The sequence below is a fragment of the Somniosus microcephalus genome, chromosome 27, assembly GCF_052327205.1.
Source record: "Somniosus microcephalus isolate GS21.2 chromosome 27, FLI_Smic_1.0, whole genome shotgun sequence".
NCBI lineage: Eukaryota > Metazoa > Chordata > Chondrichthyes > Squaliformes > Somniosidae > Somniosus > Somniosus microcephalus.
The window spans coordinates 16,178,962-16,206,331 of record NC_141013.1 but is presented as its reverse complement, the minus strand read 5'-3'; the positions used below and the strand labels follow the sequence as shown (position 1 = coordinate 16,206,331).

Here is a 27,370-nt window from a genome sequence, read left to right as displayed (position 1 = left end):
CCTCTTTGCCAGCCGTAGTTTTGTGATAATTAAAATGTTCCCCTATCTGCAAGTGAAGCTGTGCTAAAAATCCTACCAAGCCAAGAGCTTCCCTTGTCGTCAATACTGTCAAGCATGATTACCTCACAATGTTCTGGACCATTATCTCAGCCAAAAATGCCTGCCAGTTGGAGCACAGCTATTTCAGGTTTCCCATTGTGTGATGGTGCTCCTGCTATAAGGAGCGAATAAATACTTTGCTTTGGCAGGTGGAGGCATTAATCTCATCGTTGAAATGCAATTACACAATGAGAGCACCAATAATGTCTTCCCCAAACTGGTCCTGTTAAATTCTTCTGCAGATCATAAAGGTTTTTGACACAAAAGTGGAGACAGGAACACTCTTGGAATCACAGAGGACCCTTGATGCAGTGCTTGCCAATAACAACGAGAGGTTGGTTCCTTCAGAATCAAAACTGGTTCTAGAGGGATCAAATCTGAAATCCTTCAAAATCTAAAAATGCCAATGTTAAATAGAGAATGAACCGAACAGGGCACTTTTGGAAGGGCACTAAGGGATTTTAATTTTGCCGGAGCATTCACCTACTGGTACATTGAAAGGCACCACTGGGAGGGGTGATAATGATATTGGGCAACTGGGAAATGGCATAATCCTGAACAACTTCTTTATTATTTGTCCGTGTTTGTGGAAAAAGCTGCGGACTCTCTCCCAGAAGTGAGGGTTGATTTTTTGAGAAACGAAGAGGAAATTTTAAAAGCAAAGTAATTATTAATAAGGGAATAATGGAAATGTTGAAGGTATTGAAAGAGAATAAGGTCCTGGGGCCAGATGAGTTGCACACAAGGGTACTCAAGATAGCCATCATGGTATTGGGAAAGGTTCAGAAAGAGGCCACCTGGCATATCGCAACTAATCTTGTTTATACTAGAGAAGAGAAGATTGAGAGGGGGGTTTTATTGAGGTAATCAAGATCCTTAATGATATTCACAAGTTAAACCCCGAGAAATTGTTCAACATGACTCCACAAACAACAGCAACGTGGAGGTATGGCATGAAGTTCAGAAGAGGGAAGGTGACTGAATAGACCAGATACAAGTCTTTTACAGATAGGATGGTGAATGTTTGGAATAGACTGCTCAGTGAAGCAATCAAAGCTGATAAAATCAAACAACATAAGAGGTATTTAGTGAATAGGGATAGAGACAGTGGCCTAGAATTTCAGTATAGCCAGTTTTGGGGCGCTAACCTTAGCGCCCGCCCGAAGTTAGCGCCCGCCCCAAAGTAGCGCCCCGTTGCCGGAAATTCAGTGGCTTCGCCCTAAGAGGTTGTTGGAGCGCTAAAAGAGGCATTCCACTACTATCTTTAGGCGCTAAGCCGGCGGTCCAGAGGGATAGCGCCCAGGCAGGGCGCAGCGCGGGTGCGGTCATTTTTTGACTGACAGCAGACCCCGTGGCGCCGACCAGCTCTTAAAGGGGGAAGGGACGAATTGGTCTGCTGCCACGCCCTGCACACTGCAGCCTTGCAAAAAGGCCTCAACACTGCTGCTCAGCCCCAGGGAGTCATGGCAACGCCAGAGAAGGCCCGTGAGCGTGCCCTGCGCTTCTCAGAGGGTGATCTGGACATAATGGTCACAGCTCTGGAGCAGAGGCGCAGGATCTTGTTCCCAGAGAGTGGGAGGAATCCGAACCACCACGACTACACCAGAGCCTGGAAGCAGATCGCCCAGAGGGTGACGTTCACCGGCGATGCCCCCAGGACCCACAAACAATGTCGTAAAAAATACAACGACCTGACCAGGATTGTCAGGGTGAGTACCCTTTCCAGTCTCCTCCTCATTCTTGCATGTACACCTGACATGATGGGCAAAGGGAGCTGAAAGTCCTAATGGCCAGCCCTCAGCCAGCAGCATTGGGACAGTCATGAGCATCAATTGGCCATTCTGCACTCTACACTCTGGCCCAGCTATTCCACCATGGGAGGCAGTGCACACGACATCAGGGCTACACTCTGGCCAAGCTATTCCACCATGGGAGGCAGTGCACACTACATCAGGGCTACACTCTGGCCAAGCTATTCCACCATGGGAGGCAGTGCACACTACATCAGGGCTACACTCTGGCCAAGCTATTCCACCATGGGAGGCAGTGCACACTACATCAGGGCTACACTGCGCACTTACAGCCCGTCCTTTCTCTTGCAGGCTAAAGTTGCGTATAATCGCCAGGCCCGTGCCAGGGCCAGGGGAGGCCGTGCAAAGCTGCAGAAGCTCACTCGGCTGGAGGAGCGCGTGTGTGTGCTCATGGGAGCCCGTCTGATCGTGCGCACAGCGTGCGGAGTAGCCGACCCTCCACTGCCCGGCAATGGTAAGGACCTCGCCTTTTGGCCCTCTCGCGTCGCACTTGCGCATCTGAGCTACCTCCTTTGCCACTGTCCCACCAATGCGCTGAATGCCACCAGTCCTAACTCCCTCGCTGACGCCATCTCCTCACTCTGAAGCTACTCTTGTGCATTCCTGCTTTCAGCTGGTGACGACCAGGACCCTGAAGCTGCCAGTGACAGCCCCTCCGAGCAGGAGGAGGAGGAGGAGGAGGAGGAGCAAGCCGGACCATCGGGGGAACACTCAGGTCCCGCCGGAGAGGACGAAAGGCTTGACACGTCCTCACTGGACGAGTGCCTGGAGGAACTGTCGCAGGGGAATGCAGCTTCTGGGAACAGTGGCGTCCAGCCACCCAGGAGCCGTGCGCGTGGCCCGCGGCCTTCCCCCCAAAGGGGGGAAGGATCAGAGGGGAGTGCTGCTGATCGGCACACTCGCCGCCACCAACGTGGCAAGGTTCCCCTAGTTCGGCCCCCTCCTCCCCAGCGGGAGAGTCGCGACTCCAGTCCGGACACCTTCACCTCGGAGGAGGTGCGGAAGCTGGATAAGATGGCCGAGGATTCGGACCGGCGCCACACGGAGCTCATGAGCGTGGTGGGGCGCATGCCTGAGGCCATCGAGTCGCTGGCGACCAGTGTGCGCGAGTTCGGGGCAGCAACTGCCGCGAGTGGCCGCATGCTGACTGATGCCGTCAAGACCCTGGCGGGTGTGATGCGGGTGCACACCAGGACAACAGGGGCACTCACTGCTGCCACACGCGCTGTCTCAGGCAGGCATCGCCAGGGCAGCCGCCGCGCTGGAGCATCCCAGCGAGCCGCCCCTCGGCTGATTGTTGCGGATCCTGCAGTGCGGGCCCGGCCGAGTGCCAGCGCGCCACAGCACCAGCCAGCCCATCCCAGACGCCAGCTGGCCCACATTGCGCCATCCGTCGCCGCCATTCCCCCACTGGGGCGTCAAGGGCAAGCGGCTGGAGCTGATGGTGGCCAGGCTCAGGTGCGCCACTCAGCAGACGGCCCCTCGAGGCCCAAAGGCCGTGTAGGCCGCCCCCCAGCGGCATCTGGCGGAAGGACATCTGAGCCTCAGGCGCCTTCCCCCAGCCTCGCAGCAGCCACTGGGCAGAGCTTGCAAAGGAGCAGCAGGCCGGGCAGGGGAGGCAAAAGGCTGGGCAAGGTCTCGCCCTCGCGGGCCACTCAGTAGAGGGTGTGGCCAGCTTTCGTTTTATATGGCGGTGGCCATCTTTCTTTTGCCCATGGTTGTTTGGTTCGTGGGCTTTTTTTTTTGGGTTAGGCAGAGGTTGAGGCCCGGGTTTTACAAATGTGGAGTGACTCCTCCCCAGTTTGTGGGAGTGAGTCGTTTGTTGGGCTTTTTGTTGGGCCCGTTTATTGTTTTTGGGGATTCATGTGGGAAGCGGTTTTCATTTTTGTGTAATAAAAAATTATCTTTATTCATGCAGTCTCCATGGTTGTTCTTCTTAGTGTTTGTTGGCTTCGCCAGCTGAGGGCTTGCGGAGCGGCTGCATTCATCTTCCCTCATGGCCCCAAGGCATTCCCTGACAGGGGGCTTAGAAGTACCGTGTAATAAGGTGGCGTCGCGCGGCCCTTGGCCCTGGTCGCTCCCTCCTGGGAACGTACTCCTGCTCCTCCTCCTCCTCCTCCTCCTCCTGCTCCTCCTCATGCTCCTCCTGCTCCTCCTCATGCTCCTCCTCCTGAGGTGCTGCTCCAACGTCAGGTGGCAGTGCCTGAGTCCTGCGGATAGCCAGGTTGTGTAGCATGCAGCAAACTACCACAAATTGGGAGACCCGGTCCGGCGAATACTGGAGAGCTCCTCTGGAGCGATCAAGGCAGCGAAACCGCTGCTTGAGGACCCCAATAGTTTGCTCGATGATGTTGCGGGTGGTTTGATGGCTCTCATTGTAGGTCTCTTCAGCAGCGGTCCTGGGCGCGCGGAGCGGGGTCATGAGCCAGGTACACAAAGGATAGCCTTTGTCCCCGAGTAGCCATCCTCTTGGGGGAGGCTGTGCCTCGAACATGTCATGCACAGTACTCTGCCGCAGGATAAAGGCATCGTGGCTGCTGCCTGGGAAGCTGGCATTGACAGCCATGATGCGCTGCTTGTGGTCACACACCAGCTGCACATTCAGAGAATGGTAGCCCTTCCTGTTGCGATACTGCTCGCCATGCTCCAGAGGGGCCCGCAAAGCCACATGCGTACAGTCAATGGCGCCCTGCACCAAGGGGAAGTCCCCGAGTCTGGCAAATCCCAATGCGCGCTGATGCTGGCTCTCCAGGGCCATGGGGAAGGAGATGAATTGGCTTCTCCTTCTGAACAGTGCTTCGGTCACCTGGCGGATGCAGCGATGCGCACCATACTGGGAGATGTTTGCTATGTCCCCAGCAGCGGATTGGAAGGAGCCGGTGGCATAGAAGTTCAATGCCACCGTCACCTTCACTTCCACTGACAGAGACGTCCTGCACCTGAGCTTTGGCCGCAGATCTCTGCGAAGCAGGTGGCAGATCTCTGCAATCACCTCCTTTCGGAATCGGAGCCTTCTAACACATCGCGCGGCACTCATGTTTAGGTAGGAGCGCTGCTGGCGGTATAGCCTGACTGGGTAAGGCCTACGTGGCCGACGCCTGTAGCCCCCTCTGCCTCTAGCCAGGGCTGCCCCTCTCACAATGCGTCTGCGAGCCCTACGGACATGGCGCTGCAGCTCCGCGTTGGCACCCCATGCAACCCCCATCAAATCCTGGCAAACACTCAAATTTCCAAAAGGCCACTTGCAGCGCTCTGGCCTGAGTCCAAAAATACCTGAGCTGTTGCTGCTTGAAACCAGTTAGCTATCCTCCTTGTTGTGTGTCCAGAAATGCGTTGCACAAGAGTGTTTGCTGAAAAATGGCTGGCCTTTATACTGGAGGGCACGTCCCCTTTAATTTGCACCCCCTGGGGCCCGCGCTGGTTGTGTTGCGTTCCTTTTTTCAAACGCTCCGGCCGCCAGCCGCACAATGGGACGGTGCGACTGAAGTTTGGAATCGGGGCGGCCAAAGGGCGTTGCACGAGGATGTGACGTCATTTTGTGCGCGTGCATCCGGACGGGCGCTAAACTTTGCGCCGGCGCTAACGGCCAACTTAATGTGGGGCGAGGCGCAAACTGCGCTGCGCCCGGGCGCTACACGCATAGCGCCCGGAAATCACTTCTCTTAAGGCGCTAACTGCTGGCGCAAGCAACTGAAAATCTAGCCCAGTGAACTGTATATTCTGTTATTTGAACTAAGGAATGGTCTTTTCCAGACTTGAATGTTCCTATGATTTTAGCTAAGAGCACTTGCTATTGTAACCTTCATTTATGCATTGAATCGACTCATTAGTTGGAGGTACAGGGAACTCTCTTTTAACCGGCACCTAAATAACCGGAAATCTCTGTTAACCGGCAAAATTCAGGAGTAGGTTCAGGTAAGTTTTACTTCATATTAGTGGCAGTTCCTGGATCTGTGGCTGTGTAACTGGGGTTCGTGCACTTGTTGCTAAGCAACAGGGACACTTGCTCTGTGGCCGGAGTTCCTGCACATGTTGCTAAGCAACAGGGAAGCCTGGATTTGTTGCTGTGTACGGAGCTCTCGTACCTTTTAAACTATACCTCTCTGTAATCCGGACATTTTGATAAACCGGCACCACGCCGGTCCCGTTGGTGCCGGATAACAAAGAGTTTCCTGTAGCTACCAATCCCATTCTACCAGGGATTGTGTGATCAGATACATCGCTACCACACTAGCTACTAACTATGGACCAGTAGGGCTTGGAAAGATGCAGTGCTTGTGGAAGCTTGCATAACCTAAACCACCCTCCCTCAAGGCTGTCAGTGATTGAGTGGACCACTATTTTCTTTAATTCTCGGATGTGAGTGACGCTGGCCAGGCCGCTTTTATTGCCCATCCTTAATTGCCTTGAGAAAGTGGTGGTGGGCCTTCCTCTTGAACCCCCACATTAATTTTTTTTTTTTTACAACTGAATGGCTTGTTTGCTAGGCCACGTGAGAGTTCAATCCCACAGTGTGGGACAAGAGCCATACGCAGGCCAGACCAGGTGAAGGTCCCTGCCCTGAAGGACATTAGTGAGTCAGTTGTGTTTTTATAACAATCCAGCAAATTTCGTGGTCATTTTTTTCTGGTGCCAGTCCACAAATCACCAGATTCATTGAATTCAATGTTTTCACAAAGTGCCTTGGCAGGAGTTGTACTCATGACCACTACACTATTGTACCTTGTATTACCGAGAATGGCACAATCCCTCCAGACACCTAGAGATTCAACAGATGCAGCATTACTGGAGAGTTTGACATCCCCCCCAACACAGAGTTTCAACCTGCACTCTGCTATTGCTGTCAAGACACGCAACATTTAATTAAAGGGAAACAGTTTTAATTTTGAGGTAACATCACGAGTATTAGGGTAACAGCTGTTTAATGTAGAGATTTAAATAAAGAGCAGATGGTAAGTGAGGATTAGCAATGAAGAACTGGGGAGGGGACAACTGAGACGTAATGTGCAAAAGCACAGGTATGAAACTGTCATTAAATTAGTCTTCATTGCAGAGGAACCTCACAGGCAGATTGACAGCAGAGGACAGTCCGAAGACAAAGGTCACAGATGAGCCACATACAATATAGAGCAGGTAGGACATCACCTCAAACTCGATTACTCGGCAGAACTCTGCCGTCAGGTCATGCCCGCACCTCACCATCAGTAAAAGGTGTGTGGCAATGGGAGAGCAAGAGAGCGAGGAGCAAAAAATGACAGAGAAACTGAAAGTGGGCCGTCAATGACACCATCGTCCCCGGAGACAGATGTAGTGATTGTCAGATTCAGAACCATTTTTTTTCCCCTGCAGGTCATATCTGTGAAATTACAGCAGTTTGATAATACAGCAACAAATCTTTCCATCTGTACTGTCTCCTTCCGGCAGACAGATGAAAACTCAATTGCAAGCAGAACCTCAGGGCACAGAATGATAATATCAAAGGATGCCAATCTGTTCAGCGAAGGGATCTCACTGTTCAGCACTCATTAAAACTGGATTTACTGGAAAAAAAATCACCTCAGATCATTAAATTGTGTCATTATTTTGGTGACATTACGAAAGCAACGAGGTAAATACCTCCTCTTCATACTGTAATTACCAAGAGGAATGAAAGAATTACACGGCCAAGAATACAGAAAAAGCACGAAACAATTAAGTACAATGAAGGCAAAAGACGTGAGAAGGTTAAGAGGTGATCTGAGCAGGGAAGAGATGTTGGATAACAACAGAAAATGCTGGAAAAACTCAGCAAGTCAGGCAACATCCGTGGAGAGAAATTTGAGTTGACGTACAAGAGATGTTGGATATTGGAACGAGGGAAATACGCTGAAGATATGAATGGGATGGGGGAGCAAAACTGAAGATATGAGGGGGCAGAGGGAGACACAATGGATATCTGAGAAGAGAGAAAGATACTGGAAATCCTCAGGGGTGGGGCGGGGGAGGGTGGAAGAGATAAAAAGCTTCAGCAGTAGCCTGACAATGTTACACTCTCAGTACTGGTCTCCTTAAACTGATTTCCAGAGGCAGCACAACAACAGAGCTGAACATCCAGTTTACCTGGGTGGATACAGGAAGCAGTGTGAATTCAGCAGATCATTAGGTGTCTGGCATAATGGCAGTGCCTTTGCACTCATTTACATGCACCCACCCACAAAAAGAGAGGTGCTTCCAGAAGCAAAATGTAAAGAGATCTGGCATAACCGATCTTCGCCCAAAATTCTGATTGGGAATGTGCACTTTGTGCCCAAATAGCAGGTGCTCCCAATTGGAAAATCCAGGCAATTTGAGTATTAGCATCGTCTGGTGGAATCATTCAGTTTGTGGGGTCCTGATCTCAGCGTCTCTCTCTCTCTCATTTATACCCATCCCTGGACGGACAATACTCCACATCTTATGTCGCCAGCTCCTCGTATAATACAAAAATGAATGGAAGTTGATGAAAATTGGCTGGTAATTTAACTGAAACTTTGGAAAAACATCAAAACAAAACAAATCATTTGAAAACAAGGTGAAAAGTGAAGCGTGCAAAGCAGTAATTCCACTTCCCGACTCTGAACCTGCCTGTGTATTGCTTGTGTTACAGGCAATGATCCTCAGGCTTATTGACAAAGTGCTCTTTTCAACCTGTTAAACTGATCGATTGGGGAACTCCTGGGGGAAGTTAACATGATTCTATATCAGGACTGTTTCACCAACAAACATCAATTGGGAGATCGAACCTGATATTTCAAATTTAAAGAATGATGGACAAGATAAAAGGAGTGACTTCAAACGCTTTGTCCTTGAACGTCAGAAGGGAAGGATGTACCTGAACAGATCCCGCTCATTCTTTGCTGCCTTGTGTCCGAAGAATAATCAATGAGCTTAACATTTCCCAGCTAAATGACAGCGCAGTAATTCCACTTAAAGAGATACTCACGCCAAAAGTGTCTCCCTCGGGCTTGTGGGTTACACTGACGGGAGGACCTGTCGTCACTTCAAATGATGGAACTAGAAAAAGAGATCACATGGTTGCCCAGAGTGCCAAATAATTGCGCAACTGCTCACAAACAACCTCAAACGTCGTTTGGAACCTCGTCCCTAAAGGTTCCCTCACTCTCCCTTTAAAAGGGATGCAGTAATGCTTCTTCAGTAACACAGACAGGGCAACTCAGGGCACTGGACTGTTAACAGAGGCTCAGTTGCTGGCTTGAACCCAAGTGGTTTCTCTTCAAAGCCAGGGGTTGGACTGGATCCAAGTACACAGATCTGCAGAATTACTGATAATAATTGGAAGCTTTGATAAATAGTTCTGACAGGAGTAGGCTCATTTATATCCTGAGTGCCTCTCCCCAGGTAGTGCATTATTATGTCGGACCATACAGGGCGGAGCGTTCAAGATGCAGGTCTTCACAGTAATTAGGTGATTCGTGACAACAAATCAGACAAAAAGTCGGGCAATCCTGAGGTGATTTAAACAGACACCTCCTTCAAGTATCAGGAAATTACTGTCCCATTTGGCATGCACAGGTCAGATACAGCATGAATTAGATTCAGAGTAAAGCTCCCTCTGCACTTTCCCATCAAACATTTCCAGGTCAGATACAACACGGGTTAGAGACGGATGAAAGCTGCCTTTGCATTGTCCCATCAAATACTCCCAGGTCAGCTACAGCACAGGTTAGATACTGTTCTGTATGTGAGCTGCCTGACTGCACATCCTGTTCCTTTATACAAGTGTCCGCCTGCCAGAACACTCACTGATTGCTCTGTATTTTACTACAATCTAATATGCTTTTTGCTGACTTGTGCTTTTCCCCTCACTCTCCACTCCCTAACAGCTGGCTCATCAGCATTTCAAGGGATGTTGTCAATTATCTGTCTTGTGCAAACCAGCAGGAAGTGCACCTGACTGACAAGGGAAGAGAACTTCACCCTGTGTAACTGGCCCTCATTCCCTCATTCCCCGGAGAGCAAGCCACTGGTTAATAGAAGGAATTCTAAGATGTGGAGTTGAACCCAACCAGTTGCCAAGGGCCAATGGTAGGGACTTGGCACCAAGTCACACAGCAGCTCTCTTGAGTGGGGAGTGGTGTGGAATCCTGAGGAAATAATAATTTGGGAAAACTGTAAACCAGGCCAGTTAAGAGCGTCATCTCATTCTCTCACATCCCCACTCTTCTACATCCTTGTCAGTTTGGTATATAACATTATTTGTATTCATTTATTAAAGGGGCACTGCCCTCATGAACATGTGATCGGCAACCTTTTTTATATCATACAACATGAAATGGCATGCATCAACAAATCATTGTGTCCCTGGTGCGTGATGCTACTTGATGGAGACGGAGCCCACTTAGTAATTAATAGTCTTGCTGTAGCATTTTGTCATATTATGACCTCTGTGCTTTGGCACACAGAGTGACGTAGCAAGTAGCCTCTCTGGAGCATGCTCCTCGCTCACAGCAATTCTCTTCAAACCCATAAAGAGGGTACAATCCAAGCTTAGTAACGAACAGATACTTACTATAAAAGGAGTTCTCCAGGCTTTCTGCAGAGAGGAAACAGAAAAGGAGAATGTAATTTAGTTCGAAAGAAAACAGGCTGGGCAACTTAGCTCCTGGGTTCACGCTGAGAGGCTGCAGAGTGAAGCTGCAGTTAACACCGAGCTAAATCTGTCAACATGCGGAGGAGCACAAATTTATTACCAACTGCACGTTGAGGTCCTCCATTTTACAAACTGTGCCTCTCAAGGGCACTGCCACAGAGAAGCTGACATTTGTCACAGCAGTGCTGGGAGTGTGCGCAGCTTACCTGCTGGGCCAAGGTCCTTCCACTGCTCCTTAAAGATATGTCCACTCACTCATTTAATACAATTCTAACTCTCTGGGGACAGTGAGCTTTTAATTCAGGATTTTTTTTTTCCTTTTCAGAAGTTTCTGTCACAACTCTTAGACCGGTGCCAACAGGCAGCTGCCTGCACCTGTCACGCAAATACTTCGGGAAGCGAAGGCAGATCTATCAAACGTGCCTTGGGATGGAGAGCCTCATGATCCATGCCCAGCCTTTCCATTATTTTGTTGCAGAAAGCTCACCTGGGAGTTTTTGTAGCAATGCTTTTGCTGCCACTGAATGTTCCTGTTGGTCTGTAATAAACCAAGAGGGTTCTTGCTGACTTAAAAAGTATGGATACTGCAATTATTCAAGCCTAGAAGCAGAATTAGGAATGGTTGTGAGGGGTGAGGGGGCGCTAATGGGGCGCTAGGAACTTAGCGCCCGAGCGCAGCAATTTTAGCGCCGCTCGCAAAATTGACCAGTCGTTTTGCGGCGGCGCTAAACACTACCGCCACGATCTCCTGTGCCCGCAGATTGTGACGTTCAGTTGAGCGCGCAACGCCCCGATAACGCCCCGGATCGGATATTGAGTCACGCCCCCTGCCTTAGCGCCTGCCGCTAGGAACGACAGGTAGAGAGGAATGTTTTCAAGTCGGGAAGGTGCTGAGGGAGCGCTATTTAAAGGCATGCGCTTCCTGCCTTTCTTGTCGGCAAAATCTTTGGTACACGCAGAGTGAGAGGGAGAGACACGTCTGGAAATATTTAACGCTGTCCTAAGGAGTTTTGGCCCTCAGCACCACTTTTGAGGTTCTTAAGCGCCGAGCTCTTTCCCCGGGCCTATCCATTAGTGTTTCCAACACAATTGCTTTTGAGGTCTCTGCAGGCCGAGGTTCAAGGCTGCAATGAGCAGGGAGTGGCTGGCCAGCAAGATGGCCCCTCCCCTTTAAGAACTGGACAGCGCCAGTCTGTCTGGCTTCCATGGTAACCGACATCGCCTGAGCTTCGGTAGCGTTCTGAGGTAACGCCTCGCTCCCCGACGTTTGCACCTTAAGAGAGGTGTATAGCGCCTGATTTAGCGCTCAAATCAAAAGGGGCGATAGAGACGAATTTTGCAGTCAGAGGCGATAATTAGCGCCGGGCGCTAAACTGTGCGCCCGGTCGATATTAACACCCCAAAATAGGCGATACCCAATTTTTACCCCTCTGACTCCAATCTGACAGCTTCCAGTATGAAAGGTTTCTTAGTTCCTGTCTGCGGCTGGATGGCATGTTCCACCTCAAGTGGACGGGGGGGGGGGAGGGCAGGAGAACCTGGCACTGCCCATCCCATCACTCCACTACACCTCCTGCTGATCCATCACCTGTGACTGTAAGGCTGTGGCCTAGGTGAGTGCTCCCTCTCCGTCAGCTAGCAAAATAACAAGTGGAAATTAGTGAGTATAAAAAACACGAGTGCTGGAAATGCTCAGCAAAGCAGAAAGTGTCAGAAAAAGAAAGGATGGGTTGTGACTGGGTGGAGTGGGGCTAATTTTCCTGTGGTTAGCACTCAGATAACACATTCCCCAGGCACAAAGCACAAGGAAAATGGACACTGGATCTCCTCTCCTCCCCCATTCCATTGCCTTGGAATTTCCCCTGAGGATAGCGGAGTGCGTGCACCTACAATACGAGCAGGTAATTAAGTGAGGTGGGAGGGGAGCTTCCAGCCTTCCTGCCTCACTCTCCTTTGGTTTGCCAGAGGGGCTCAGACACAGGGGCTCAGACACAGGGGCTCAGACACAGGGGCTCAGACACAGGGGCTCAGACACAGCGGCTCAGACACAGGGGCTCAGACACAGCGGCTCAGTCACAGCGGCTCAGACACAGGGGCTCAGACACAGGGGCTCAGACACAGCGGCTCAGACACAGGGGCTCAGACACAGGGGCTCAGACACAGCGGCTCAGACACAGGGGCTCAGACACAGGGGCTCAGACACAGCGGCTCAGTCACAGGGGCTCAGTCACAGGGGCTCAGACACAGGGGCTCAGACACAGGGGCTCAGACACAGGGGCTCAGTCACAGGGGCTCAGACACAGGGGCTCAGTCACAGCGGCTCAGACACAGGGGCTCAGACACAGCGGCTCAGACACAGGGGCTCAGACACAGGGGCTCCCAAGGAAGCTGTCACTGACCTTAGTGCCTACCCTACCCCCTCAGGTCAGCGTGTCTGAGAGAAGGAGGCAGTATTGCAAAAAAAGCCCCAAAATGTAATTATTTCAAAAGTGACCTATCACATCCTCTGGGATGAGACCTTCTGGCAATTGATGTGAGACAACAGCTACAAAGTACCATGATTACAAGACGACAGTTAATGGGTTCATAAATAGATGGAAAAATAATGCGAACATAAGAACATAGGAAATAGGGAGCAGGAGTCGGCCATTCGGCCCTTCGAGCCTGCTCCGCCATTCAATAAGATCATGGCTGATCTTCTACCTCAACTCCACTTTCCTGCACTATCCCCATATCCCTTGATTCCCTTAATATCCAAAAATCTATCGATCTCTGTCTTGAATACACTCAACGACTGAGCCTCCACAGCCCTCTGGGGTAGAGAATTCCAAAGATTCACCACCCTCTGAGTGAAGAAATTTCTCCTCATCTCAGTCCTAAATGGTTGACCCCTTATTCTGAGACTGTGACCCCTGGTCCTGGACTCCCCAGGCAGGGGAAACATCCTCTCAGCATCTACCTTGAACTATTGGACAATGTGCAAAGTTTTGCTCAGTCTGCGAAAAAGCTTTACTGGACACAGTGGCAGTGCAATTCAACTTCGGCAGGGGTGCATGGCAAGGAACATCAGGTGGGGCCGTATGTCGGGCGGGGCACATATTGGGCAGCCAATCCACTACTGTCAGTTTTGCATTCCTATTGAAATTGAAATTCACCCTCAGTGTCTTTAACATTTAGGTTAGTGAGGACCGGTGTGACAGTGAGGACGGGTGTGGCAGTATGGACTGATGTGACAGTGAGGACAGGTGTGACAGTGAGGACGGGTGTGACAGTGAGGACGGGTGTGACAGTGAGGACTGGTGTGACAGTGAGGACGGGTGTGACAGTGTGGACCGATGTGACAGTGAGGACAGGTGTGACAGTGAGGACGGGTGTGACAGTGAGGACGGGTGTGACAGTGAGGACCGATGTGACAGTGAGGACCGGTGTGACAGTGAGGACAGGTGTGACAGTGAGGACCGGTGTGACAGTGAGGACGGGTGTGACAGTGTGGACCGATGTGACAGTGAGGACAGGTGTGACAGTGAGGACGGGTGTGACAGTGAGGACGGGTGTGACAGTGAGGACGGGTGTGACAGTGAGGACCGATGTGACAGTGAGGACAGGTGTGACAGTGAGGACGGGTGTGACAGTGAGGACCGGTGTGACAGTGAGGACCGGTGTGACAGTGAGGACGGGTGTGACAGTGAGGACCGATGTGACAGTGAGGACAGGTGTGACAGTGAGGACGGGTGTGACAGTGAGGACCGGTGTGACAGTGAGGACCGGTGTGACAGTGAGGACGGGTGTGACAGTGAGGACCGGTGTGACAGTGAGGACGGGTGTGACAGTGAGGACCGGTGTGACAGTGAGGACTGGTGTGACAGTGAGGACGGGTGTGACAGTGTGGACCGATGTGACAGTGAGGACAGGTGTGACAGTGAGGACGGGTGTGACAGTGAGGACCGGTGTGACAGTGAGGACTGGTGTGACAGTGAGGACAGGTGTGACAGTGAGGACTGGTGTGACAGTGAGGACTGGTGTGACAGTGTGGACCGGTGTGACAGTGTGGACCGATGTGTCAGTGAGGACGGGTGTGGCAGTATGGACTGATGTGACAGTGAGGACAGGTGTGACAGTGAGGACGGGTGTGACAGTGAGGACAGGTGTGACAGTGAGGACGGGTGTGACAGTGAGGACTGGTGTGACAGTGAGGACAGGTGTGACAGTGAGGACGGGTGTGACAGTGTGGACCGATGTGACAGTGAGGACAGGTGTGACAGTGAGGACTGGTGTGACAGCGAGGACCGGTGTGACAGTGAGGACCGGTGTGACAGTGAGGACAGGTGTGACAGTGAGGACCGGTGTGACAGTGAGGACGGGTGTGACAGTGTGGACCGATGTGACAGTGAGGACCGATGTGACAGTGAGGACAGGTGTGACAGTGAGGACGGGTGTGACAGTGAGGACGGGTGTGACAGTGAGGACGGGTGTGACAGTGAGGACCGATGTGACAGTGAGGACAGGTGTGACAGTGAGGACGGGTGTGACAGTGAGGACCGGTGTGACAGTGAGGACTGGTGTGACAGTGAGGACGGGTGTGACAGTGTGGACCGATGTGACAGTGAGGACAGGTGTGACAGTGAGGACGGGTGTGACAGTGAGGACCGGTGTGACAGTGAGGACTGGTGTGACAGTGAGGACTGGTGTGACAGTGAGGACAGGTGTGACAGTGAGGACCGGTGTAACAGTGAGGACGGGTGTGACAGTGAGGACCGGTGTGACAGTGTGGACCGATGTGACAGTGAGGACAGGTGTGACAGTGAGGACGGGTGTGACAGTGAGGACCGGTGTGACAGTGAGGACTGGTGTGACAGTGAGGACTGGTGTGACAGTGAGGACGGGTGTGACAGTGTGGACCGATGTGACAGTGAGGACTGGTGTGACAGTGTGGACCGATGTTACAGTGAGGACCGGTGTGACAGTGAGGACAGGTGTGACAGTGAGGATGGGTGTGACAGTGAGGACAGGTGTGACAGTGAGGACCGGTGTAACAGTGAGGACGGGTGTGACAGTGAGGACCGGTGTGACAGTGTGGACCGATGTGACAGTGAGGACCGGTGTGACAGTGAGGACCGGTGTGACAGTGAGGACTGGTGTGACAGTGTGGACCGATGTGACAGTGAGGACCGGTGTGACAGTGAGGACCGGTGTGACAGTGAGTACCGGTGTGACAGTGAGGACTAGTGTGACAGTGAGGACCGGTGTGACAGTGAGGAGGGGTGTGACAGTGAGGACTAGTGTGACAGTGAGGACCAGTGTGACAGTGAGGACCAGTGTGACAGTGAGGACGGGTATGACAGTGAGGACTGGTGTGTCACATGACTCGTCTCAGAATGCATGTTGGAACAGCCCAGAAATTCTTATACATATTCTCGGAGGAAACAGCAGCTGAAGGAGACAGCCTCCTCACAGTGTATTGTTTAATAGCTAAAGTAAATGCACAGGAGGTCAGTCAGTATCTGAAGAAGAAAGGGAGGGTAATGTTTCAATTGCGACCTTTCATCAGCTCTAACAATGGGTCCTGGCCCCAAAGGTTAACCGACCTTTTCTCTTTTAGATTTAGATGAATATTCACAAATCTTTGAAGATGGCAGGGCAAGTTGATAAGGCAGTTAAGAAAGTGTATGGGATACTTGGCTTTGTAAATAGGGGCATTGAATATAAAAACAAGGAAGTCATGCTAAACCTTTACAAATCTCTGGTTAGGCCTCAGCTGAGGTAGTGTGTTCAACTCTGGGCACAACGCTTTAAGAAGGGTGTCAAGGCCCTGGAGAGGGTACGCAGGTTCACCAGGGTGATACCAGGGATGAGCGAGTTCAGTTCTGTGGAGAGACTGTTGAAGCTGGGATTGTTCCCTTACAGCAAAGAAGGTTAAGGGGAGCCCTAATGTCATCCAGTGGCTCAGTGGGTAGCACTCTCGAGGCGGGAGGGGCTAGGAGTGAGCAGATGCTGCTGGGTGCTTGATTACTGCAGGGAGTTGGAGTGAGTTTGTAAAAAGTTGGTGGTGGTTTCTTTTTTCAGGTTTTAGGGCCTTTTTGGTCCTTAAACAGCAGCTGAGGGGTGTCGGGTCCCTCAGAGGACAATGCTCCAAAGGATGAATTGAATCAGGGGAGAAAATGTTGGGGGAAGGGAGAAAAAAAGGCCCAAAGATTTGGGCCGGGACCCCAGGAGGTTTGGAAAAGAAAACACGGTGGTGGTTCAGCGCGAGGATAAGGAGATACGAGCTTGGGATATTATCCAGGCGGTACATGAGGATTACGGCGAGGGACGCTGCTTTGTCTGTCGACCAAAGCCGAATGTTGGGTTCGAGGTGACGGTCAGTGGCCGAGAGGAGTTGGAAAGACTTTTACTGAGTTTGAAGGTTGGAGATAAGTTCTTGGAGGTATCTCTGCTATATTCTGAAGAGGTGGTGGTCTCATTCTTAAACCTGCCGATTTATATTGAGGACGATGTGCTAATCAAAAAATTTGAGTCGTGGGATATTAAAATTTGCTCAGCAATAACTATCCAGGAACGTGGGTAGCAGATGGAACACGTTACGTAAAGGTACGGTTCCCAGAGGGGGTGAAGTCATTGCCGTATAGCATGAAATTCGAGACAATGCAAGGAGTGCAGTACTTCCAGGTACTGCATGATAACCAGGTGAAGGTTTGTTATTATTGTCTTGGACACGACCATTTTGTAATAAGCTGTCCAGATTTGTACTGTTATAACTACGGCTAGTCTGGACACATCGCTCGGAGCTGCAAGGTGGAGAGCTGTGGGGTGTGTCACAAAGGCCCCACCCACTGTGAGTGTGAGGCAGAAGGAAGCCCCTTGAGTGACGAGGAGATGGGAGAAGGAGGTGCAGGAGGAGTGAGTGGAGCGGCTGGAGGAGCAGAGCAGGGGGAGGACACAGCTGCTGAATTGAAGGAGAAAATAGAGCAGGAAGAGGCAGAAAATTGCAGGGCAGAGAACAGGATGGAGATGGTGGAAAAAACATCAAGTACGGTGGAAAAGGACAAAGACAGCAGAAGGCAGCAAGGGTTGAGGGCAGAGTCAAGCCATAATACGGCTCGGCTCTCCCTAAAGAATCTGGTGTCTGCGGGGGGAGAGGAGGCAGGAGCGGGCTGCGGGGTAAGTGTAAGTGCTCCAAAGAAAGACAGGGAGCCGGACATCTCAGGGAGCAGGAGGGGACAAGACAAGGAGAGGGTGCAAGAGGTAGGAGCCTTAAAGAGGCAGCAGGACGGGAGCAGGGAGACAAAAATGCCAGAAGGGAGCAAGATAGGTGCAGATGCACCATTGACCCAGAGAGAGAAGAAACAGGGAGCAAGGGTCAGCAGTGGAGATGAGGCTGAAGGGAGTGACACTGTTGGAGAAACCGTGATGGCAGGAAGACTCTCTAAGGGAGATTATGTATCTGACGGGGAGCAGGGATGGGAGGTTACAGAAGAACTCGAGAGTGAGAAGTCAGAGGGGGACAGAGACATGGCAGTGGGGGGTGGGGTGGCATCGTGTGGAAAGGGAAAGGTTGGTGAGGGGCAGAAGGAGGGAGAAGGGGCAGCTCCTCGGCCCAAACCTAATGTAAGGAAGAGGCTGAAACTGCAGGGAAGGTTCAAACAGGAGGTGATAAAGAGCCGGAGGCTGCAGGAGAAAGCAACAGCTGCCCGAAAAGTTGGGAAGGAGCTTGAGAGAAGGGAAGGGCCAGAGATTAAATGATGGGGGGATTATCAGGCACACTTCCCTTATTCAGAGCCATGATTACTGATCAATTTTTAAAGTACAATAGATTAGTATATGTTATGGGAGACAAATTAAACTTCAGGTTTTGATGTTAATATGTGGTGGAGGAATGGCTGTGCAGAGCAGCGGAATGGGTTGGTATGATACAATGGAATGATCACGATGTTGTAAATGTTTTTAATTTTCAATAAATGATATATTAAAAAGAGTTGGTAGTACTCTCTCCTCTGAGTCAGAAGGTTGTGGGTTCAAGTCCCACTCCAGAGACTTGAGCACAAATATCTAGGCTGACACTCCAGTGCAGTACTGAGGGAATGCTGCACTGTCGGAGGTGCCGTCTTTCGGATGAGACGTTAAATAGGAGGCCCCGTCTGCTCTCTCTCAGATGGACATAAAAGATCCCATGGCACTATTTCGAAGAAGAGCATGAGAGTTATCCCCGATGTCCTGGCCAATATTCTATAGCTCAATCAACATAACAAAGACAGATTATCTGGTCATTATCACATTGCTGTTTGTGGGAGCTTGCTGTGTGCACATTGGCTGCCGCGTTTCCTACATTACAACAGTGGCTCCACTTCAAATAGTACTTCCTTGGCGGTAAAGCACTTTGAAACATCTGGTGGTCGTGAAAGGCGCTATAGAAATGCAAGTCTTTCTTTCTTTCTAATAGAGCTACTCAAAATTTTGAGGGGTTTTGATAGAGCAAGCAGGGAGAAACTATTTCCTCTGGCATGTGGGTTGGTAACCAGAGGTCATAGATTTAAAATAAATAGTAAAAGAACTAGAAGGTAAATGAGGAGAAATTTCTTCACACAGAGGGTTGTTAAGATCTGGAATGCACTACCTGAAAGAGTGGTGGAATTAGATTCCATAGGAACTTTTAAAAGGCAATTAAGAACGTTAGAATTAGGAGCAGGAGTTGGCCATACGACCCCACGAGCCCGCTCCGGCATTCAATAGGCTCATGACTGAACTTCAACCTCAACTCCACTTTCCCGCCCGATCCCCATACTCCCCTCGAGTCCAAACATTTATCAATCTCAGCCTTGAATATACTCAACATCTCAACATCCACAGTCCTCTGGGGTAGAGAATTCCAAAGATTCACCACCCTCTGAGTGAAATTGGACATGTACTTGAAGAGGTCTCATTTTCAGGGTTGTGAGGAAAAAGCTGGCGTGTGGGACTAAATTCGACAGCTCTTTCAAAGAGCCAGCACAGGCACGACGGGCCGAATGGCCTCTTTCTGTGCTGTAAGATCCTATGGGGGAAAAATTCAGTTGTTTGCGCCTCCTGTTAACGCCTTAAGAGGGCGCCAATTGGGGCACAAAGCAACTAGCGCCCGGGCGTGGCGATGTTTGCACCGCTCGCGAAATTAACTGGACATTTTGCGGCGGCACTAAACACTACCACCACGATCTCCTGCGCCCATAGATCGTGACGTCAGTCGAGTGCGCAACGCCCCGTTAGCGCCCCGGACCGGATATTGAGTGGCGCCCCCTGCCTTACCGCCTGCCGCTAGCAACGACAGGTTGAGGGGAGAGTTTTGCAGTCAGGAAGGGACTGGGGGAGCGCTATTTAAAGGCGACCGCTTCCTGCCTTTTTTTGTCGGTGACATTTTTGCACCACGCATTCTGAGAGAGAGAGAAACTTCTGGAGAGATTCAACGCTGTGTGAAGGAGTTTTGAGTACCGAGCAGCACTTTGCAGGTTCATTTTGAATTGCCCTTCCTTGCTTCGCCAGCGCTCTGAGGTAGCACCTCGCTCCTTGGCCTTTGCACCTTAAGACAGGTGTGAAGCGCCTGATTTAGCGCTCCAATCACCTCCAGGGGCGATAAAAGCCAAGTTTGCTGTCGGAGGCAATAATTAGCGCCAGGCGCTAAACTTTGCGCACGGCTGATAATGGCGCCCCAAACGGGGCGATACCAAATTTTCTCCCCCTATGACTCTAACTGACCTGCAGTGCATTGGCAGCATTTTTTGTGTTTGGTTGAGATTCCCAACATTCCTGCTTTTTCATCTTTCCTTTTGGGTTGGCTTCCCTTTACCAGAAAAATAGAAGCTGAACCGAGTATTTCAATCAGCCGGCGTCCCGTCATTATCAGAGGTGAAAAGAGGCATGAAAATCATTCAGAGAATGAAAATGAAACAGCAGGATTCTGAATTATAAAGGGCAGGATTCTGTCGTAAATGATAACCGAATGCAATCGCAAGTTACAATTACAATCTGCACAGCTGTGAACATTGAAACAATTCAAATTAGATGAATTAAGATGGAGCTGCTTGGGACAGATTTTATTTGCTGATGCATTGTACTTCCACTGTCTCTGTGAGGCAGGAGCTTTGTTTGAATATCAGATAGGATCTTTGTGTTTTCATTAAAACATATAACAAGCGCTGACTGGATTTCTCTTATCCTCGCACTAGTCACATCCAGAATTGATTACTCCAACGCTCTCCTCACTCAATGTTTCTCTCATCCTCCACAAACCCCAACTAGTCCAAAGCTCTGCCGCGCCTGTGTTATTGCACACTACGTCCCTCGCGCCCATTACCCCCCGTCTTTACTGACCTACACTTTGCTCTGCATTCCCCAATGCTTCCATTTCAAAATTCTTGTCTTCCTCTTCAAATGTATCATGTCCTTACATCTCCCTGCCTCTGCAACCTCCTCAGCCACTGTTCCGATCTTACCCCCTTCCGCCCTGTGGTCTCTTAAGCAATCCTCCCACCCACCTCTTACTTTGCCCCGCCATTGATCGCAGAGCATTCAGCTGCCTCGACCTGCTCATCGGAATTCATTGCTAAAACCCTCCACTTCTCTGTCCTTTAAAAACCTCTCAACACCCACCTTTCTGACCTAGGCTTCAGTCACCTCATCTAACCTTGTTGAGTATATTCAAGTCAGAGATCGATAGATTTTTGAATATTAAGGGAATCAAGGGATATGGGGATAGTTCAGGAAAGTGGAGATGAGGTAGAAGATCAGCCTTGATCTCACTGAATGGCGGAGCAGGCTCGAAGGGCCAAATGGCCGGCTCCTGCTCCTATTTATGTTCTTATGTAACCTCTTTCCTATGGCTCAATGTCTGTTCCTCTTATTATTTCTTTGTAAAATCACCTTGGGATGTCTTGTACGTTAAACACACTATATAATTGCCAGTTGTCGATAGTGCAACAGGAACCATCCTGAGCATAAATATTTAAACAACCTTCTCGCAGAGTCTAGTCAGCCACACTCAGGGATATTAAACACTCCCAACTCCCAGCACAGATGAGACTCATCCTAAATCAGTAAATTAAATCAAAAGCTAGGGTTGTCAACCCGCCAGGATTGTCCTGGAGTCTCCAAGAATTAAAGGCTAGTCTCCTTTAAGCAACCAAAGTCATTGGGGCTCTAAAATAAAGTGTTTTTTTTCATTTTTTGAGCCTCTATTTATTAGATACAAGTTGGGGGGGAAAGGACAGTTTGACTAACAGTCATGGATCAGCCAATCGGGGAACGAAGAGTCTGTTCGCTCTCCGATTGGCGTGCGAAGGCAGCGCTTCGTGCGGAGCAACATGTCGGGCAACCAATAGCAGGAGCAAGGGAGGCGGGGCTGTTGGAGACGAGGAGGTCATTTTATGAAACCTCCCAGAATACGTCCAACCAGAGTTGACAATCCTTCCAAACACATTTATCAGTTCTTCACATTCGAAAAGCTTAGCATTGAAGCATTGGCTGGTTAGCGATGGTGCTTCCAGCAGTCATTCCCCACACACAAGGACTATAAACACCCTGAACCTAATGCTTGCATCCTGATTCTTTAAATAAAGCTGTTGGAAGCTTTACCTCAACAAAAATAGAGCTTCCTTTGGTGTCCGCCATGGCTCAGTGGGTAGCATTCTTGCCTTTGAGTCAGAAGGTTGTGGGTTCAAGACCCACTCCAGAGACTTAAGCGCAAAAATCTAGGCTGACACTCCCAGTGCAGTACTGAGGGAGGTGGCATCTTTTGAATGAGACATTAAACTGAGGCCTCGTCTGTTCTCTCAGGTGGATGTAAAAGATCCTATGGCACTACTTCGAAGAAGAGCAGGGGAGTTCTCCCTGTGTCCTGGCCAATACTTATCCCTCAATCAACATCACTAAAAAAACAGATGATCTGGTCATTATCACATTGCTGTTTGTGGGTGCTTGCTGTGCGCAAATTGGCTGCCACATTTGCTACATTACAACAGTGACCCGGGTTCAAATCCGGCCTCGGGTGACTGTCTGTGTGGAGTTTGCACATTCTCCCCGTGTTTGCGTGGGTTTGCTCCGGTTTCCTCCCACAGTCCAAAGATGTGCGGGTTAGGTTGATTGGCCATGATAAAAATTGGCCCTTAGTGTTAGGGGGGATTAAATACGTGGGTGTTACGGGGATAGGGCTTGGGTGGGATGGCTGTCGGTGTAGGGACCGGGTGCTAGGGTTTGGATGATCAGCCATGATCTCGTTGAATGGCGGAGCAGGCTCGAAGGGCCGAATGGCCTACTCCTGCTCCTATCTTCTATGTTTCTATGACTCCACTTCAAAAAGTACTTCAGTGGCTGTAAAGCGCTTTGGTGCTCGCAGGTGGAAGATGAGCCAAGTCCGTGCTGCTTTACAGCAATGGAGAAATGCTGAAGCCCTTTCTGTGAACCACACAGTGAATATAAAATGGATTGAGTGCAGCACATCCTCTGTGAGCCAAACAGGCAGCTCTGCAGCACTGACCTAGCATCAAGCTACAGGAATAAAAGGCTAGACTCCCCCCCCCCCCCCCGCCCACGCAGTTTAGCACCAAAACTCTGCACTTTCCTCTCATTTTTATGCAGTTCAGAAACCATTGAGATACAGAATCTCCTTGGTCACAGCTTTCTACTCAGCCTCACGAGGTGCTGGTCTTCCCCGGAGGTAACTCTGTGCTCTTCTCCAGATGTGTGTTATTTGTCACCGTCCCCATACAATTTCTGTCCTCCTCAGTCAGGAAGATGTTGCAGTTATACTGCAGTTACATCCTGCACATGACCCCTTTATGTTCCAGGGTTACCTCCCATGGCAGAAATACAATGAAGGCAACTCTTGACCAGAAAAGGACCAGATAGAGGCCTTGCTATATGAGCCAACAAACACCCTACCATGGTGATCATTTCACTGGGTGTCTCTGATAGGAAGTGTCATAGCAGCAAGGCTAAGTGCTCCCATTGTTAACACTTAATCTGTGTTGTGTCTGGCCATGAGTGAATGAACCTTTCGCCTGCCCATAAGGCAAGCGATGCGCTTTCACCCAACCTTCCCCAGCACTGCATTATAAATGGGGCAACTCACACCTCTGCAAACTGACTCAGTGGATGAAATTAATGGGCCGGATTTTGCTGTAGAAATAATGGTGCGGCTAACAGCGCCCACCGTTATTTATGTGGATATCTGACAGAAACTTTCAGCGGCCGCACGTGCGCAGTTAAACGCGGAAATCAGGAAGTTATTGTCCGCGATGCCCTGCTCCTCCAAAAGCTGGGCGGTAACGGTACCTCGCCGAGAGACTCGCCATGCAAATATATTGAACGGCGTGAAGTTGCTGTACTTACCTGATAGACACGCACTAAACTCACCAGAAAATGTTAGGACTTGTCCATTCCAGTGAAAGTACCCTTTTAATGGCATGGTAAGTCTCAATTACTGCCAGACAACCTCCCTGATACTGAAAATTCACTTTTACAAGTGTGGAGTCTCATTCTTTCAGATTTTAATTATTGTTGGAGATTTCAAAAAATTAAAAATTAAAAAAAAATGTTTAACTTTTTTTTCTTTCTGCCTCTTTTCTCTCTCTCTCTTTTAACCCAATCCGTATTTCCCTCTTTATTTTTTCTTTCTGTACCTGATTTGACATTGAATTCAATATTCTAACTGACACTTCCTGGTTCAGACTCTGCGCTGCTCAGTGACGATCCTTCAATCTGATTGGTTAAGGAGAAACAAAGTTGCCTGCCCTTTTCACAGAGGTCCCAGATCCCCTGTAGAGGGCGCTGCACTTTTTGGATGGTTGGCTGACAGGAACTTCCAGTGCAAAAGCCCACAGCAAGTCTATGGGTAAGTGCAAGTCTAAAGAATGGTGCCGCTCAGAGTAAACTCTGGCCCTATATAAAAGTCGGATCAACAAAACTCGCATTCCAATGTCTAGGACAAGACTGCACCCCTCAAGGGTTAACCTGCCTTTTCTCTTTCAGATGCTGATAAGCCTGTTGTGTCGTTTCTGTTATTATTGCAGCATTCTGGTACACAATGCTGTTCTTCTGTTCATGACATCCCTTAGCTGTGATTCTCTCCCTCCTTGTGGCGTGGATCTCATCTCCGTACACTACCTTCCCCGATGCCATTACTGAGATCATGTTCAAAGATCCCACGCTGCAAGTTGATGTCTTGGCAGCGAGAGACATGAGGGTAATTTTGCTTGTAATAATCAGGGAGCACTTCACCAAGGGTGACCTGCTTCCACTAGACTGCTGATGTTTAAGTGGACATCAGTCAAATGCCATTGCTCCTCCACTGTCCTGTTAATGAGCGACAGAATTCTTTGAATAATAAGTAGCCAGAAGTCTTGGAGCCCATAAAAAAATTTCAGAACAGGCACCAAGGCTGCTGTTTATTTAGATTCTCTCTCCATCAATTAATTACTGTAAAAATTCCTGGTGCTTATTACTGTGTGCTCAGGATGGTTCAATTGATAGAACTCGCGCCTCTTCAGTCAGAAGGTTGTGGATTCAAGCCACACTCCAGCACTTGAACACGTAATTTAGCCTGACTTCAGTGCAGTACTGAGGGTATTTCTTGGATGAGTCCCACAAGGATCAATCCTTGGCCGCCTTCTCTTCATCTACATGCTGCCCCTTGGCGACATCATATACAGAGATACGGTCAGCTTCACACGTACGCTGATGACTCCTGGCATTACCTCTCCTCTCTTGACTCCTCCACTGCCTCTGTTGTCAGGCTGTTTCACAGAATCACAGAAACCCCACAGTGCAGATAGAGGCCATTTCGGCCCATCGAGCCTGCACCGACACATATCCCACCCGATCCCCGTAACCCCTACACCAACACATATCCCACCCTTTCCCTGTAACCCCACGTATTTAATCCCCCTAACACTAAGGGTCAATTTATCATAGCCAATCAACCTAACCCGCACATCTTTGGACTGTGGGAGGAAACCGGAGCACCCGGAGAAAACCCACGCAAACACGGGGAGAATGTGCAAACTCCACACAGACAGTTGCCCGAGGCCGGATACGAACCCGGGTCTCTGGCGCTGTGAGGCAACAGTGCTAACCACTATGCCACTATGGAACATTTTAACCTAACCTGACCGGCAGGAATCGGACGGGATCGGGACTTCAATGGAGAGTAAAATTCGGAGGGGTATAAAATGACCCAAACCCGCCTGTTGAATTAGGTTGAGATTACCGCCTTTGTTCGACATCCAGTTTTGGATAAGCCACAAAAGTCCTCCGGTTAAACACTGGGAAGATTGAAGCCATCATCTTCGACCCCTGACACAAACTCCAAACCCTCATCATTGATTCCAATCCCTCCCCAGCCAATGTCTCAGACTGAACCAGACTGTTCGCCACCTCAGCATCCTGTGACCCAGAGCTGAGCTCACCACCCCATATCCTCTCCGTCACATCGACCGCCTCCTTCCACCTCCATAACATCGCCCATCTCCGCCCCTGCCTCAACCCATCTGCTGCTGAAATCTTCATTCATATCACCTCCATACTTGACTATTCCAATGCACGCCTGTCCGGCCTCCCATCCTTCCCTGCCCTAAACTTTAGCTAATCCAAAGTTCTGATGCCTGTATCCTATCCCACACCAAGTCCCACTCACCCATCATCCCTGTCCTTACTGACCTACATTGGCTCCTGGTCCCCCAAGCCTCAAACTTAAAACTCTCATCCATGTGCTTAAATTCCTTCATGGTCTAACCTCCATCTCTGAACTTCCTCCAGCCCTACCATTCCACCCAGCCCCCCACCCACTAAAATCTCCCTTCCTCTGATTCTTGCCCCATCCCTATCTCTGTCACCTCCTCCATCCTTACAACTACCACCCTCCCACCCCCTGCAGAGCAATAGGCAATGCACTTCAAACTTCAACATTGTGAAGTGATTTTGGATGTCTTGAAGGCATAGAAAAGTGTGATATAAAAAGCAACTTATTTCTTGCTTAGTAGTTTTAACTCATATATTAACTGAGAAATAATATTGACTACTGACTAGTTATATAGCAGTGAAAACACGCCACACCGATCAGTTGTACTGAGTAATGATTCTCAGCCACCCACAGTCATCATTCCGCTCAACTTATGTCACGTCCTGTATTACTGTGCTGTTCTCTTCCTACTGAAGCAAAATTAAAGTACTCAATTGAGGCTTGAAATACCTCTCAGGCTGCGCCAAGGTGAGATCACACCTCATTCCAGATGTACCGAGCCTCAAAGATGGTACAACTTAAAGCCCAATTACAATTTGAATTCATTGATGCCAAAGGACTTCACAATCGACAGAGGGATTCAACATTGCATCCAGCTCCTGTCACATGGCTACCCAGACTGCACACTTACTTCTGCCACTAAATCTTATTTAAAATTCATCCCTAAATGTAAAATCGACTGCCTCTTAACTTTGGGCCACACCCTTATCTTTATGCGACTTTGAACTTTTGTCTGCATCGGGTCCTTTGGTTCTTGGAAGGTGAAGTTTGAACTCAGGCTGCCTTTCCAACTTACAGTTCCCAAAACTTATTCAGCAACACATTGAGGATTATTGGACTGCAAAACATCAAGATATCCGCACTAAACAACAGGGCTTCCATACAATACCCCCCGCCCCAAACAGGCCCTCCTGTACAATAACAGGTCTTCCCTAAAACAATACCCTCCCCCCCCACAACAGTTCTTCTACCTTCTTCACAATTGACAAAGCATCTGAGCTTAGTACCATATGCAAACTTAATTATACTTCCCCCCTGTTCCTAATCCAGGTCATTTATGAATAAAGTGAA

The 27,370-nt window shown here is 49.7% G+C and overlaps 2 protein-coding genes across 3 annotated transcripts in view; one reads left to right on the top strand and one right to left on the bottom strand.

The window, feature by feature from the left end:
- LOC147100008 (NT-3 growth factor receptor-like) overlaps positions 1–27,370 on the bottom strand; it is a 945,826-nt gene that overhangs the window by 329,547 nt on the left and 588,909 nt on the right. For both annotated transcript variants that reach the window (XM_085968572.1, XM_085968573.1), the window contains exons 9-10: positions 10,459–10,482; positions 8,872–8,942 (exon numbers count right to left, since the gene is read on the bottom strand). In XM_085968572.1, coding sequence (XP_085824698.1) covers positions 8,872–8,942; positions 10,459–10,482 — 95 coding nt within the window. The remainder of the gene's footprint in view (positions 1–8,871; positions 8,943–10,458; positions 10,483–27,370) is intronic.
- Positions 784–7,439, top strand: LOC147100009 (uncharacterized). The gene is made up of 4 exons (XM_085968986.1): positions 784–867; positions 2,202–2,364; positions 2,524–3,410; positions 7,260–7,439. Exons 1-4 carry the CDS (start codon positions 784–786, stop codon positions 7,437–7,439), a joined length of 1,314 nt encoding a protein of 437 aa, XP_085825112.1.